General features: G+C 36.3%; 1 protein-coding gene across 1 annotated transcript in view; it reads right to left on the bottom strand.

Moving 5' to 3' along the window:
- Positions 1-16,969, bottom strand: part of zgc:154142 (uncharacterized protein LOC555481 homolog) — a 41,444-nt gene that overhangs the window by 2,441 nt on the left and 22,034 nt on the right. Inside the window, exons 9-17 of the mRNA XM_058381420.1 lie at positions 14,443-14,583; positions 10,607-10,840; positions 9,715-9,900; positions 6,835-6,944; positions 5,422-5,522; positions 4,325-4,602; positions 2,562-2,725; positions 1,109-1,292; positions 357-575 (exon numbers count right to left, since the gene is read on the bottom strand). Of these exons, the coding sequence (XP_058237403.1) occupies positions 357-575; positions 1,109-1,292; positions 2,562-2,725; positions 4,325-4,602; positions 5,422-5,522; positions 6,835-6,944; positions 9,715-9,900; positions 10,607-10,840; positions 14,443-14,583 (1,617 nt within the window). The remainder of the gene's footprint in view (positions 1-356; positions 576-1,108; positions 1,293-2,561; positions 2,726-4,324; positions 4,603-5,421; positions 5,523-6,834; positions 6,945-9,714; positions 9,901-10,606; positions 10,841-14,442; positions 14,584-16,969) is intronic.

Here is a 16,969-nt window from a genome sequence, read left to right as displayed (position 1 = left end):
ACATATTGATTTTACATTTTTTTAATTCAGTGTTTTATTTGATGTAAATCTACCTTGTCATAATTTCGAAGTAAAATGTTACCATATAAATGAATTAAACTTGAGTTATAATGAAACATTATAAACAGATATATACAGCACTATTAAGTTACTATAATGTAATGTATTACTATGTCTAATGTAATTGGCCATAACGCTGTTTATTTCATATCTCTTTGTCTAAATTCCCTGATCTTTTCCTTATATCTTTATATACAACTACTTTCCTTATATCTTGGGTCTACATTTTCTAGAAATCTCTTTTGTGCATTTATAATAAATGAATATACTCCGAGTTCTCTGACCCCCCTGCATACCCAGAGGGCTGAGGTGGTCTGAGATGGAGACGCTGTCACTGAGGCACATCTGGCTCTCCTCTAGTGAGAACGATTCGAAGTGAAGGTGCACACGTTTGCCTGCCGGTACACGGATGTTCCAGATGCACTTTGCACCATTGTTATAACTCTTAGGGTAATTCACTGAGGCCAAAACACCTGCAGTGCCAGTCTGGTCCTTCAGTCCACCACAACCAGAAGCTGTAAAACAACAGCAATAAGCAGAAGAGAGAGAAAGAAAGGAAGAGGGGTTATTAAATGTCAACTACTCAACCCGGTAATTAATTCGAGAAACGACTATATAAAGCAACAGAATAGTCTTTATTGAACTCTTGATTCTGATTGGTCAGAAAATGTTGATTTATCAGCAGCTGAGAGTTGTTCTTCTACATTCATGTGAGTGTGTTTGTACGAGTTTACTGTTTTTGGAAAATGCACAAATAATGGGCTCTCCAAACTGTGTCTTTGACATATAAAGACCTAATACACTCACTGTTTAGCACTTAAAGGACATCTGCTAGGCAACCAGGAATTATGGACACAGAGCAAAAGCTAGGAAATGGCTTCCAATTTAGCTAGCTAAATATTCTTGGGGAAAAAAAATATTTTGGGGTGGAAAAACTATATGAATCCACTGTATTTACACTTAGCAAGCCTGTACAAGATGAAAGTAAAAAATTTGCTCAGAAATGTAGAGAATGAATCATTAATATCAGCCTGCAGTGCTAACATACTAGTGAGCTGGTAGATATCCTTGCGCATGATGTTCTCGATCCAGGATGTGTAAGCAGACGAGCGAGTGAACACACTGGGCTTTTTGTTCATGATGCAGCCGATAGGCCCGAAGCTGGTGATACCGTGGACTTCCCAGGGGCCCGAGGGGCTGTCCTGACACACCAGGGGACCACCTGAATCTCCCTGTGAATTACAGATTATCAGTACATACATTACACTCTATCATCACCTCCAGTGTGTGTCTGGTCTCTGGTGTACGGTGTGTAGCATCACTATTCCCCAGAGTGTACTGTAACTGTTCATTCAGCAAGGATGAACACACAGGTGATCATCACATCAGCACAATATTTTGGTTTTGTCAAATCAACACCTAGCTTCTCGCTGACAGTACTGTGGACATTTTATAGTCAAAGCACAGTGAAAGCAGGTCAAATATTTTTTAAAAGACTTTTGGAAATCTTTAACACACAGTATGGTCAGTCGCATGATTAGTTAATGACATATGTACAAATATTATTTTATTTTTTTTATTTAACAAATTTTATAAAAATCTTAAAATTTATAAAATTTTATAAATTTTATAAAAATTAAATTTTTTTTTTTAAATTGGTGTGACTTTCATTTCAATTTTCAAGCAAATTAAATTTAGAAATAAAAAATTCACTAATTCTAGATTACCATGAAGCTTCCCTTTAATTCGACATTACATTATTTTAAAAACACGTCATTTTAATTTGCTGTTTAATTTTTTTTAAAATTTTATTTATTATTTTAAAAATCTTTTGCATTTTTATTCTTAGTTTTTATTCTATTTTATGTATTTTTAGATTGATATTTCTGTTCATTTTGTACATATAACTTCACTTCGTTTATTTCATCTTGTGCATTCTATTATATTACATTATATCATAATATTTTTACCGCTTGACTGTATTGATTATTATCATATATGACATTTACTTGTACTTGGAAGTGAAGTAAAAATAGTAAAAAAAAATAAATTAATTAAAGGCTTTAAGTAAGAGGCTGTTAAATCAATCTGAATCAATATACTGTACTATATCTAGTGCATTTGTAAGAATCAATACAACTGTACTGAAGGACCAATGCTTTCAAATGTGTATTTAATTAAAGAAGGGAATACCTTTTAAACTAAATGCCTTGCAACACACGCCATGTGGCTCCTTTCATTTTATCTACAAGATTAAAATTAGTGCATCTGTTTTTAATAAAGCACTCAAAAGATATTAGGATTTAATAATGACCTGTTATTAAGTGCTAAAGTACAGCAGGTTAGTGGAACTGGAACCCTGGGCTGATATTTTTCCTAAATAATTTAGCATCCAGTTCGTTGAGGCACTGATAAATGTTTTACTGAATTTTTAAAATAAATAAATAAATAAATAAAAATGTGATGCTGCATTTTCTGTAGACTCTAGCGTGGATACACACCTGACACACAGACTTGAGCTCGTCAGGGAGAGTGTATCCACAGCAGATCATCGATTGCTTGACCTGGAACCACCAGTAGTCCATGCGTTTGCACGTATCATAAGGAACCACAGGAAGAGCGACCTGGTTCAGAGTCTCTGCCACTTTAGGAGCCGTCGAGTTGCCTGATGGGAAAAAAAATGTATAAACTGTCAAACGTAGATATGTGGTTTGCCTCAGGTGCTTAATTAGTGTGAGAAATCTTCACTTCAGATTCAGATGATTCCAAGATGATAACATCTAACGTTTCTTAATTTAATAACAAACAAGTTCCTAAGTATTTTATAATAACCATTGAATCTAATAAAAACCATTTAAATCACTTATAACTAACACTGAGACGAAATATCACAACAACCATCTAGCAACCACTTAGCAACAATTTAGCAATCTGCTGGAATGCCATAACAACCGCCTAGCTTTTTGCCAGGATGTTGCTAAATGGTTGCTATGCTATTCCAGGTGGTTACCATGGTATTGCATGGTGGTTGCTGTGGCAGTTGGGGTTGCTGTTAAAATAAAACCATTTCAAGCATTAAAGAATTTGTCAATTCTTTAAAATCTTTTAAAACTTTTTTAAATCACTTCTAACTAGCAACTAGTTGGAATATCATATCAACCACCTAGCAACCACTAAGAACCATCTTAAATACCATGGCAACCGCTATTGAAAACAGCTGGAATACCATAACAACTGCATAACCTTTTATGTTGCTATGGTATTCCAGGTGGTTACTATGGTGTTGCTAGGTGGTCAATAGGGTGTTGCTGGGTGGTTGCTGTGGTAGTTGAGGTTGTTGCTTGAGTGTTGCTAAAATAATGCCTTTTCTAAAAATGTTCAAATTCATTAAACAATTAATAATAAAATTTTTTCTGATCGCTTATAACTGACCACCAGTTCAAATAGCAACCACTTAGCCACATTCTAGCAAACTGCTAGAATACCATAACAACTGCTTAACCTTTTATGCCAGGGTGTTGCTATGGTAGTCCAGGTGGTTACTATGATGTTGCTTGGTGGTTTTTGTGGTAGTTGAGGTTCTTGCTAAAATAAAGCCATTTCTAAAATGTCCTGATTCACTAAAATAATAAAAACTTACAACCACCTAGCAACCACTTAGCAACACTCTAGCAAACTGCAAATATTATCCTGCCTGGTGTTCCACCAAAATTCAATGACCAGGTGAAGAGACAGTAAAAAGTCCCTGTGTTTTTGTGGACTATACATTATGTCCATAGACAGCCATTTATTCTCCAGTTCACAGAGGGAATGGTGTGTCAGCTATGTGACTTTTCCTGTCTCTGTAAATGATTACATTTACAGCATTTGGCAGATACCCGTATCCATAATCTCGTTTATACAACTGAGCAATTGAGGGTTAAGGGCTTTGCTCAGGAGCCCAGCAGTGGCAACCTGGTGGTGCTGGGATTCGGACTCACAACCTTCAGATCAATAGTCCAACACCTTTACCACTGAGACACCACTGAACTCCAAATGATGCAACCAGCTCCATCAGAATTTATCAACCCAAATGCATCAACAGTTGATAACCAGCGGATGGCACTGTAGTCCTTATACACCAAAAAATTATATACGAGCAATAATCAGAAGGGGAAAAACACAGCTTCACATAATAAAATAACTGCCTACCAGTTTAATACATATTGAGACCAAACCATCATTCGCAGTGTCACTGTGTAAGCATTAGCATGTCTAATCTCACCTGTTTCATCTCCCCAGCCTGTAGCATAGCATTTCTTTCCTTCTGGAAGCATCTCCTCGACCGAGGGCATGCAGGCGAAGTCGATGTGCTCAGTAGGGGTCACCTCTCCGTCCAGGCGTACCAGGGCGACGTCGAACTCCACACTGGGCACTGTGGGATACTTGAAGCTCTTGTGACGATAGATGCCTAGAACACTGTAGCACTGCTCCCCTGCCTCGGACTGGGTCAGGTTATGTTTGCCCAGGCACATCTGCCATCTCTGAAGCTCATCTGCGTACCTGGATGGAGATATATGTGCATGAATAAACATAGAAAGGATATGCACTCTTACATGCATGTACATACATATATTTGCATTGTACAGTATGTGCACATAAATACACTCCCAGATGTAGAATAAATTAATAAATAAATGCATAGAATCATACATGTACACAAATTACCACACTTTAGTTTATAGTTACGATGACCCTAATAATGGTGGAAAACCCACACTCACACTGGAGACTCCTTCCTTACCGAAAACTTGACCATTATAGCACTGACACATTCTTATTTTTTTAAAATTACAACATATTATTAGCGTTAGTTTCCACAGCACCATACAAGTTCTTTGTATATTAGGTCTTACTATATAAATAACAACATATTTGAACTTTAATATGAATTTCTGACTTGAATTACAGCCAACATTTCTATATAGAATATATAGAAGAACTTCTCACCAAACCAATAAAAACAAAGTACTTTAGCTAACTGCTAGCTATTCCACAGTAAAGTAATAAACCACTTTAATATGGATAGATTTAGTAAAATTAGCTTTACTACTGCATCTATGTTTACAGGTAGCTAGGATAGCACATCGCTAGGCTACAGTGTCAACTTTTCAGTTTCTGCCACCATTAGCTACTTTACTTGCGCATGCTACTACGGTTTGTCCATTTTTACAGAACAAAGTCTCTCATAAAGGGTTAAACATCACATAAACATATTTATTTGATGTGGTCTGAGGTGAAGTGGAGGCTGTAGGCTCCAACATGCCGTAATGAGAACAGCTACCAGATGGCTAGCAGGCTAACAGAGGATATTAGCGATACCTGATGAAACAGTGAGCAGCAGTCAAAACCCAGTTCTTATGGATGAGGGTGCCACCACATGTGTGGAAGAATGTAGGCGTGGGATAGGATTCGGGCCAAACCTTTAAACAAACAGACATATAACCTTGTTCAGATTTGATATATAGTGTATAAGCTTGTTTTAAGCCAGCTGCCTTTGTAAACTAACATCAGCTACGGGATGCTAATCGAAGTGAACGATTCACTGCATGATTAGTTATGGTGAATAAATTATTGACATTTTCTCACAGCACTGGAGTTAGGGACTGAAGGCTGATGGAGAATGTAGTTAAGAATAATGAATATCTCTGTCTAGTGGGGTGATTTAACTGCTAGTCTGTTACTTGCTCTTTTGTCTCACTGATATAATCAGTGTGTGTATGTAGTTCATACCACTTCAAAAGCTTTATTACCTAGTATATCTTTATGTACCTCTTAGTTATTAGCATTATAAACAATCTTTATGGAATGATCTTTACACACAAAAGCCAGATTACAGACAAGAAGGTAAGTAAGGGAAAGGGAATTGGAGAGCAAGACTAATCACCATTTTGCTAAAAAAATAAAATAAAATAAAATAAAATAAAATAAAATAATAATAACAACACTATTTTATTAAATGTATTATATATATTTTTTAACATTTTATTCTGTAATTCTCAAATTTAATTCAATTTTATATATTATATATTTATAGGTATATAATTAAATTTGAGAATATTAATATATATATAGATATAATAAGAACTATATTATACCATACAATAAAATACAATACAATAAAATAAGTACTATTAATATATATATATATATATATATATATATATATATATATATATATATATATATATATATATAAAATTGAATTAAATTTGAGAATTACAGAATATAAGTACTATAGAAAAAAATAGTACTATATTTTGGAATCAAAACTTTTTAAAAAACATTTTACATTTAAAAAAATTTAATTAATGTGCAATAATAATAATAATAATAGTAATAATAGTAATAATTTGTAGAATCAGTCATTTAAGTGGAGGTTAGAAAAATCATGTGTATTTTATATTTTTGTTTCCAGGAAGTAAAACAGTAATAATAACAGGTATACTGCTTTAATGAAACTCTGCTCTCTTAAAAAGATTTTCTCGCTACATTGATGTTTTGTTGTATGTGAAACCTGCTAAATAATCATTCTTTACTCATGGTCTGTAGATTATCTCAGTCCATCAGGTGTAATTTATGACTAGTCACTCCAGCTTATCTGTGTTCGTTATCACAGTATATCTGAATGCTGAGGGCATTTGGTGGCAAAATGTGAGGTGTACGTGGGCGGTGCAAGTGGTAGTGGTGGTGGTGGTGATGGTGGGGGTGGAGGGTGAAGACTTTTGGCCGTACCTGCATGGACACTTGCCAGGGCCAGGAGTGAGGTTTGGCTGGTTCACCGTTCACAATGCGAGTGCTCACTGTAGGGGGAACCTTCGGTCTTCCGCATGTCTCCGGCCAGTCTGTAGGAGAGCGGTCAGGAGAAAGCGAGGGGGGAAAAGGTCAGATTTCAGGGTTGTTTTTTTCCTCAATAGACTCTCCATAAATGTTTATATGATATAAAATACTGGTTTATTCAGAAAGAAATAGAAAACAGTGTTCACATGTCCGTTGTCACATTAGTAAAGCATCGTAAAATAGTTATATATTTTAGAGTGAATCACAATTACAAGATGTTTAATATATTAATGACTGACGTCACATTTTCTAAACATTTATAGACACACTAATGTTGAGGAACATCCCTGAGAGAAGCTAGTTTCTGTTATCACTTATGTTAGAGCAGCTGTAAATATTTGATACCTCACAAAATTTTAAAAACGAGGTTTATTGTGCTACCCAAAAGACACAGAGCACAAAATCCTCCATCCTGAAGATTTCCCTTGGACTTACATAACATCAACACTTCCAAAAATGTTGAGAAAACTTCACAATATCATAATTATATATCGTATATAATTATATCGTATATAATTAGCTTTAGATGATGTGTAAAAGTCGCTGTGAAATAGCTCTTACTATAAAACCAATACTGTATTAGAGTAAACACATTAATATAAAACCTGTGATTTGACTTGAAGCCAGAACTACTATTATGGAAAATTATAAATAGACATTCTGACCAATCAGAATGACTGATTTATCACTGTGCTATAAAAAATAAAATGCTAAGGCACTTATTAGGATAAAATACTGTCCCATAAGAGTTTTAAAGTCGCTCTTCTTAAACAGTTTGGCCGAATTAATTTACGTTGTACATTAATTTACTCACTTTAAACAGAATGAGATGGGAATCTAGAATCCTTTTTTCTCACTCAGAGCTTTATACAAGGTAGCTTTCATTCTTTCTAAGTGATTTAACCTGAAACTGAGCCACAGGTCCATACGCATACTAAATAGCCTACTGCTGAACGAAGGAGAAAAAAAGGAGCGAAAAATCATTAAAGAAACACTGATAAATCACTAAGTCTTTGTTGCTGTACGCACAGCACTAAAGTGGATTGTATTTTACAGCACTGTGTGTGCATTGCAGCGTGCTTTGAGTATGTCCTGCAGCTGTTTCTGGAGCTGAAACACACATCAAAACAATGCAATTGTTATTTTTCTGCATTTTTTTTGTTTTGTTTTTCATTATTTCTGTATATAAGATACAGTTTTCCTCATGGCAATCCAGCCAAAAGGTCAAAACTATCATATATTCCTCTATATTGTATAGGTAAAAAAAACAAAAAAACATGGCCACATGATGTTCTCACACACACACACACACACACGCACACACATACACACACACAGACTACTGTGCCTGCACTTACCATGAACTCTTACCATCACCCTAACCTCAGTAAACAAAATAAAATCTTTGCACGTTTACGGTTTATTTCGTTTTAATAAAAGCTGCAGTCTCTCCTCATGGGGATTAACCAAATATTCCCACAAGGTCAAGACTGTGAGATCTGGGAGATATTCCTACTACTATGGGGATACTAGGATAAAATAATAAACAGCCACACACACACACGAAATGAGTCAACAAGGCCACCTGAGACCATGCGGAGACAACGCAGACACACTCGGAACACACCACCGCACTAAAACAGCTGCTGAATCCCTACAGGGCTGAAGTCAGCACTGCAACAAGGACACACACCTCTTCTCCTTGTCTGGATGCTGTTTCGCTGAGGGGCGCCTTGACCTTAGCTGAGCTCGGGCTGGTACACTCGCGTGAATGAACTTATAAAATGTTAACAAGCACAATGCTGTTTATATAATGAAGAAACCTCACACAAAGGAATAGTTTTAACCTTAAAGCGGTCAGCACAAACGGCAGACGTCTCGAGGCTGAATTGAAATCAGGTGCAAAATAAGGGGAGGGACTGGAATGCAAATTAGCTTGCCTAAACAATGTGCTAATTGAGAAAAAAATTGTTGACGAAGTTTTTTGCAAGCTGAGATTTATTTAAGAATTATGGAAGGAGTCTGCACTGTCAGAGCTTTAAGTTTTCCACCATGAGAATTTGATTTATAACAGTATGACCCTAAGCCTAAGAACCTCCAAGCCACTGCTGGGCTCTTGAGCAAGGCCCTTAACCCTCTTTGCTCCAGGAATGCTGTGTCATGGCTGACCCTGTGCTCTGACCCTTCATTATTTCATAATATGCAAAGAAATAATTTTACTGTACAGTATAAGAGATAAATAATGCCTTTATCTTCTTCCAAATGGAATGGAAGGGCTTGAATAACGTGACTTTTTTGTTAATCATGCTATTTATATCTGTAGCACAGAATCTATAGGAAGCATGCTATTGTTTTTTCGAACATGATAATGCATCACACACAGGACTTTCTTTCCATTTATCTTTTTGCTCATGGATAAATGATGCAAGAACCTGTAACTTGGCAAGAAGCAACTCATAAGCTCATTACCTTGTTACTCCATGCCTCTTAAAACTACAGTATATGTAAAAAAGTGTTGAGGGGATCGTGCTTTTTATACACTTGCCTTTAATTACCTTTGAAATTAAAACTGGAGACTTCTTCCATATCTGTATCTCCTCACAGATAACTATGCAGCAGTATATCAGCAATTGTGTTTTTCTTTGTTAAATGAAATTGTTTAGAGGTGTCAAAGACAATGTTATAGAACGTTAATCAACAGCTTTTGACCAATCAGATTTCTTCTCATGCGTGCTTTAAACGCATCGCTGTGAATAGAAACAGTATCATTCGTACCGATAGTGATGTCGTCCCATGGGTTTGGCGGCGCAGGCGGTTCAGTGGGAGCGGGAAGTGTGGGATCTGTGCTCCAGTACGCTCTGAATCCTTTCTCCTCCTGGAAGAAGTCAGTATAGAAACGCATCACCAGCTTGTTTCCTGTTGTCTTGATCACAGGGGGGAGTTTGGTACCACAGTAAGGACCTGTAGTGGCACATTAAATTAGGACAGATGAGGATTTATAACCCGATACTGTATAGGTTTTATCTTGGTTACACAAAGTAGAAGTAATCATGACTACAAAGTTTCATGAAACAACATACTACTTTTATTGCTCCTATTTCTTTTATTGAAGCAGACAAAACAGACAAATGGCGTTATTGAGCCTCGCTTTATGCTTAATGACATTCACGCTAAGAAAAAGTGGCCGTTCACAGATATATAGCTGGTGATATGTCTTGTTTTGTCTTTATGTATGTAGCATTTTTCTTATTTACGCGTATGAATGACTTGTTTTGTCTAGTTTTCCCCAAGAGAACTCCTGAAGGCTTCTTGATTGAAACTTGTATTGAAAATGTAAATGTGAAATGTGAAAATTTGATTGAAACTTGTTGAATGAAACTGTATATTTCTCAGAAATACCTGCTACATTTCTAGGTCAAATTTATGCCATGTTTAATTTATCAAAAGTGCGATTAAAAATAACCGTGTTCATTATACTGCTAACTGCTAAATCAACATGAAAAGTCAAATGAATTTTTGTGGAATTCTCTGGAAATTTTAATTACATACATATATATATATATATATATATATAAAATACTTGTAAATCCTTGTTCTTACTACTACTTTTACTACTAATACTACTGCTAATGCTAATATAACTGTATGCACTGAAATCAATGCTTACCATATTTGCTAGCGGTGTCATGTACTCCATCGTAAATGACCACATTGTCAAAGCAGGGTCTGAGCAATCCCGCTGCCTCTAAGTCAAAGTGGGTGAATATCAGTGTGATGGTTTTGCCCTCGGGGACCTGCACCATCCACATGCACTCTTTGTTAGGGGCATAGTTCATGGGCCAGTTGTCAGACTTGATGACTCCAGTCTCCTCACGAGAGAAACCACCACAGCCTTGGATTTCTGGAGTTAGAGAGATAAAGGATTGGGGATTTAATGTGGTGTGAGAGTGAAGTGTGAAGTGTGTAATAAAACATAGATAACACATCAAGAGCACAGTAACAAGAATACATGGTTCCCAATATTAGGTAAGGAAAGGTACGAGAAGATGACAGAAAGGAGAGAATGAAGAATCATCCTTAAAATGATACAAGAATGGAATTAAGGAATCATTACATTATTTCTTATGGTTATGTGTAAAATAAAGAGTGAAATTACAGTGGAATAAGAGTGAAACTGAGCACATTTAGTTGTGCTCCAATATACATCCATTTCTTCTGAGCAGAACCACAGAAAATATTGGCTATAATCATGAAAATCATGATATCAGCACTTGCAGGCATGGCTGCTGATCTCTCTGTCCTGATCAGGAGACAACGGTGGGAGGAAGTAATCGTCTCTTTATTTAGACATATCAAATATTCAAGGTGGATATACCGTATGGAGCAAGGGGTGAGACGTTATGCAAACACGGTCATAGAAAGTCATGGCCATATATTTATAACACTGAACAGGCAAGCTAAGGTCAAGTATAGAGCAGAACGTACAGCTCTATGAACTAGAAATCCGTGAAAATATAGCAATGAAGAATGATTTACAATTGCCCTGGAGAATATATATAACAATTCACAATCCATAAGCAAGGGAAATCAGATATTTTTGCACAAGTGACAAAACAAGACACATACACAACTATGTAAGACAAAACAAGACAAACATGTAGGTAAATGAGATAAAACGAGACAAACATGTAGGTAAATGAGACAAAACAAGACAAATACACAAGAAAATGAGACAAAACCAGACAAATACACAAGTAAATGAGACAAAACAAGATAAATAAACAAGTAAATGAGACAAAATGAGACAAACACACAAGTAAATGAGACAAAACAAGACAAACACACAAGTAAATGACACAAAATGAGACAAACACATAGGTAAATGAGACAAAACAAGACAAATACACAAGTAAATGAGACAAAACAAGATAAATAAACAAGTAAATGAGACAAAATGAGACAAACAGACAAGTAAATGAGACAAAACAAGACAAACACACAAGTAAATGACACAAAATGAGACAAACACATAGGTAAATGAGACAAAACAAGACAAATACACAAGTAAATGAGACAAAACGAGACAAACACACAAGTAAATGAGACAAAACAAGACAAATACACAAGTAAATGAGACAAAACCAGACAAATACACAAGTAAATGAGACAAAACAAGATAAATAAACAAGTAAATGAGACAAACAGACAAGTAAATGAGACAAACACATAGGTAAATGAGACAAAACAAGACAAATACACAAGTAAATGAGACAAAACGAGACAAACACAAGTAAATGAGACAAAACGAGACAAACACACAAGTAAATGAGACAAAACAAGACAAACACACAAGTAAATGACACAAAATGAGTCAAACACATAGGTAAATGAGACAAAACAAGACAAATACACAAGTAAATGAGACAAAACGAGACAAACACACAAGTAAATGAGACAAAACAAGACAAACACACATGTAAATGAGACAAAACAAGACAAACACACAAGTAAATGAGACAAAATGAAACAAATGCACATGCAAAGGAAAATGAAACAAGATAAACACACAGGTAAATTAGACAAAATGAGACAAAATACACAGATTAAAAAAAAAGACAAAAAACAGTTAAATGAAACACAATCTAATGAGACAAAAGCAGACCAACATACGGGTTTCTTTCTTTCTTTCTTTCTTTCTTTCTTTCTTTCTTTCTTTCTTTCTTTCTTTCTTTCTTTCTTTCTTTCTTTCTTTCTTTCTTTCTTTCTTTCTTTCTTTCTTTCTTTCTTTCTTTCTTTCTTTCTTTCTTTCTTTCTTTCTTTCGACCTTTCGACCAGCAGTAATCATTCGAGAACTTATAAATACACTAATTTACAAAATTTTGTTTCATTTCTGGCATTTTGCATACGCCCTTATCCAGAGCGGCATACATTTTATCTCACTTTATTCAACTGAGCAACTGAGGATTAGGAGCCTTGCTCAGGGGCCCAGTGGTGTCAGCTTCATGGACCTGGGATTCAAACTCAACCTTCCGATCTGTAGTCCAATATTTTATCCACTAAGCTACCACATGCCAAAAAATAAATCATATGTAGTGTTTGAGAGACAGTTAGTTATTTGGCTAGTTAATTTGTTTATTCATTCATTCATTTCTTAGTTATTTATTTATTTACTTAGTTAAATTGTGTATTTTCCCAAATTTGTAATGTGACCTTGGGAATGAGAATGGGACTACATCAATTATTTATTATTATTATTATTATTATTATTATTATTATTATTATTATTATTATTATTATTAGAGTGGTTAAGATAATCTTATTAAATAAGGCTCAAGTAAAGTGTTGCTATTCACTATCATACCTCAGATCTGCTCAGAGCTCTACTGCAAAAAAAAAAAAAAAGTTCTATCTTGTTTTCTTCCACTGCGAAGGAAACTACAAAGAGAATTTTCAAAGAGGGTCAACACATGCCATCATGTAGACAAAACAGCAGTACTAGTCCATGCTGGTCCAGTATTAGCTCTCTCGGAATATGAATCACCCCAACTGCTGGACAGAAAGGAGTTTAAGGGATCTTCAGAGACTGGAACAGGAAAACACTTTTAATAAATCCAGCTGTATTTATATGCAGTGTGAAATATAGCTTCCTAAACTGCCATTTTGGCAGAGCAGGTAGTCTGTATTTATTAGCCTTGACACAGAAGCTGTAAGGCACGGTGCCAGGCAAGAGCCGCAGTACAGACTATAAAGTGAAATCTCCACGCGGGCTTGTACAGTCAATCTGTTTATTGCGCCAGGATAATCTATGTTCTCCGGCCCGGTCTGTGAGAGCGTCCAGAGGTGAAGGTGCTACAGGAATACAGTTACAGCCAGAGTGAATGTGCTCCCAAATAATAGTCATCTAGTGCTTCCTGCTCTTAGCTGATATGTGCAAATAACTGTACAACCTTCAGATATGTACCCCAGCATCACTGCATGTACACACACTAACACACACACACACAAACAAAAGTATTTTGTTCACATGTACTGTGTATGTATGTGACAAATTAAATTTGTGAATTTGAACAAAATACACACTGTGAACAATACAATTCATGGATTCAGACCTAGGCTCAAATAATGCACACACACACACACTCGATTCACATACAGACTAACACAATTCATGGATACTGACCAGGACACACAGGCACCACTAATGCAAGCACACACACACACACACACAAACAAAAGCATTTCTACTACATGTTATACTCTGTGGTTGTGTATGTATGTGACAACTAAAATTTGAATGGAAATTTGTCCACACAGACTCAACACAATTCAACACTCGATCCTCATACAAACACCATTATGGACACTGACCACAAGCACTACTAATGCACAGACACATACAGACACACAGGTGGTGGTATGAGCATGAACAGATGCCCCAGCAGGACTTACCATTAGGTGGATGTTATGTGTGTGTGTTGTGTAAGTGTGAAGCAGGTATTTTACCAGCTATGTCCTCTGCGTACACCGCCTCCCACCTGGCAGAGAAACCGCGGTCAGATAGCCGGCCGTCAGACTGGAAATTCACAGCAATCTTGTTACTGACACTGACAAGCACAGGAGGAAGGATGAAGCCACAGTGTGTACCTGAGACGGAGACAGAGACAGACAGATCAGTGAGAACAAACATACAAGCAATCACCAACACCAATTTTTTCACTTTATCACAGCTGAGGATCCTTAGAGACTAATGTCAAGAAGTCAAGTTATTTCTCTCTCTCTCTCTCTCTCTCTCTCTCTCGCTCTCTATTTTTCTTTCTCTCTTTTCTCTCTCTGTCAAGTTATACATGCCACTGCCGAGCTCCCAGTGTTCTGAGTTCCCGGTGTGACCAGTTCTTCTTTCTGGACCTGCCTGATCCATCCAGACGCTCTACTCCCGGTTGGAGTCTCGTTGCTTGGTGGTGCTCACTGCTGTTGGAGATAGATCTGCATGGACTGCCCGTGACCCAGGAGACTGCCTTGGACAGGACCACTTGGAGACTGTCTTTGAACTTCTGTTGCCTCAGTCAGCTTTCAGCAGGCAGGAATTAGTACTCAATAATGACCTCAATCAATAAAGTCAATAATGAACTCAGTAACTACACTGACCTATTAGTTCCTCCAGAGCTCTTGGTTGCACAATTCCACGTGACTAGAAACTGTTGTAGAACATGTAGACATTACATTATTTACTGTCCAGTGTCTCCCAAATCCCTTCTGAGCCTCAAGGTTTCTTCCTCATATCATCTCAGGGAGTTTTTCCTCACCACCATCACTATTCTTCTGTTTTTATACTTTTGTTAAGCTGCTTTGAGACAATTGTTTAAAGCGCTATACAAATAAATTGAATTGAATTGAAAATCTCATATTATGTAAATAATATACAACGGTTAGTTCCAGTCCACTAATGTGATTGGTTGAGAAGTTCCAAGAGCGCCTATATTTCCTATAACCACAGTGAGCCATTTCGCCATGTCAAACTACTTCTGTCTTCGCCACGTAAAATTCCACAACCTTTAGAGTTAGCAACATCTTCAGCAAACATGGCAAATTATAATCTTCAGGAATGGCTTGAAATATGAAAGCTGCCATGCTATAATGTGAGTATGGATTCTTCAGGATCGATTTCCTTCGACTGAGCAAAACAAGATAACATAGCTTATGCATGGTGCTTGCTGACGTTGTTTATCATTTACTGAAAAGTCTCAGTTCCTTGGTAACATGACAAGCTGTATTTTTAAAAAAAATTGCATTATTTCCCAGAGAATTAATAAATAATGGCAGGTGAAGGAACAGCAGCTTACAGCTGCTATAACACAAGTGAGAAATTTGTTCCACAGCATTACGGTGTAAGATTTGTCGCTCATGAATAAATTAATCTTGTGTAATCTGTGGTAAATTGGTGTCAGATAAGAGGAATAAATTACTTCAGGATGTGCTGCTGAAATAAAAAATTGAGGACAGAGTTGGGTTAAAAATGAATACTTACAACTTGTTTCTCATAATCCATTATTTAGTTGCAAATTTTAGTTAGTTGTAATTACAGTTGATACTAATTTCTACTAATATTGTGCTACGATTTATTTTTAACTATCAACTATTCATTTTTCATATTACGGTTTTCAGTTTGCAAGTTTTACATAATAAGAAATAATTGCCTCTACATGCACTTTATAACGTGTATGCGTTACGTATTGTATTGTAAAAAGGGTGTTCTGTGCGCTACTCAGTCGTGTTATTCAGGACAAGTTCTTCTGATACTGTGATCTTTTACATATTTTCATTTATACTATTTGGCAGACGCTCTTATCCAGAGCAACTTACATTTTATGACATTTTATACAACTGAACCATTGAGGGTTAAAGGGTCTTGCTCAGGGGCCCAGCAGTGGCAGCTTAGTGGACCTGGGATTCAGACTCAGAACCTTCTGATCAGTAGCCCAACACCGTAATCACTAAGCTACCATAATAAGAGGCCCAGATAATAATCAGGATTGTAATATCAATTAACAACTCTCCAAATTATGGGGAAGACAGTGTATCAGAGTATCCTGTGATATATGACATATAGTATTTATTATTATTATTATTATTATTATTGTAAATGGTATATTATAGTAATATATATATATATATATATTATATATAATGTGATATATGGTATCCTGTGATATAATATGACCCTGTGATGGTTTTTTAGTACAGCATGATGCAACACACACACACACACACACACACAGACAGTACTGAGCTGTGAACCCTGCAGGAGGACATCTCAGTCAGGGGAATCGAGGTAAAAAGCAGACAACTAACACACACACACACACACACACTCACACACACACACACCATACTGAGCTGTGAATCCTGCAGGAGGACATTTTCTCAGTCAGGGCAATCAAGGTAAAAGGCAGACAACTAATATGTCTGAATATGCACACACATACACATATATATGTACACACACACACACACACACTTCCAAGGACAAACT

The sequence above is a fragment of the Hemibagrus wyckioides genome, linkage group LG03, assembly GCF_019097595.1.
Source record: "Hemibagrus wyckioides isolate EC202008001 linkage group LG03, SWU_Hwy_1.0, whole genome shotgun sequence".
In the NCBI taxonomy this organism is placed as follows: Eukaryota; Metazoa; Chordata; class Actinopteri; order Siluriformes; family Bagridae; genus Hemibagrus; species Hemibagrus wyckioides.
Note: the sequence above shows the minus strand (reverse complement) of the source record. Positions and strands in the feature narration are given on the sequence as shown.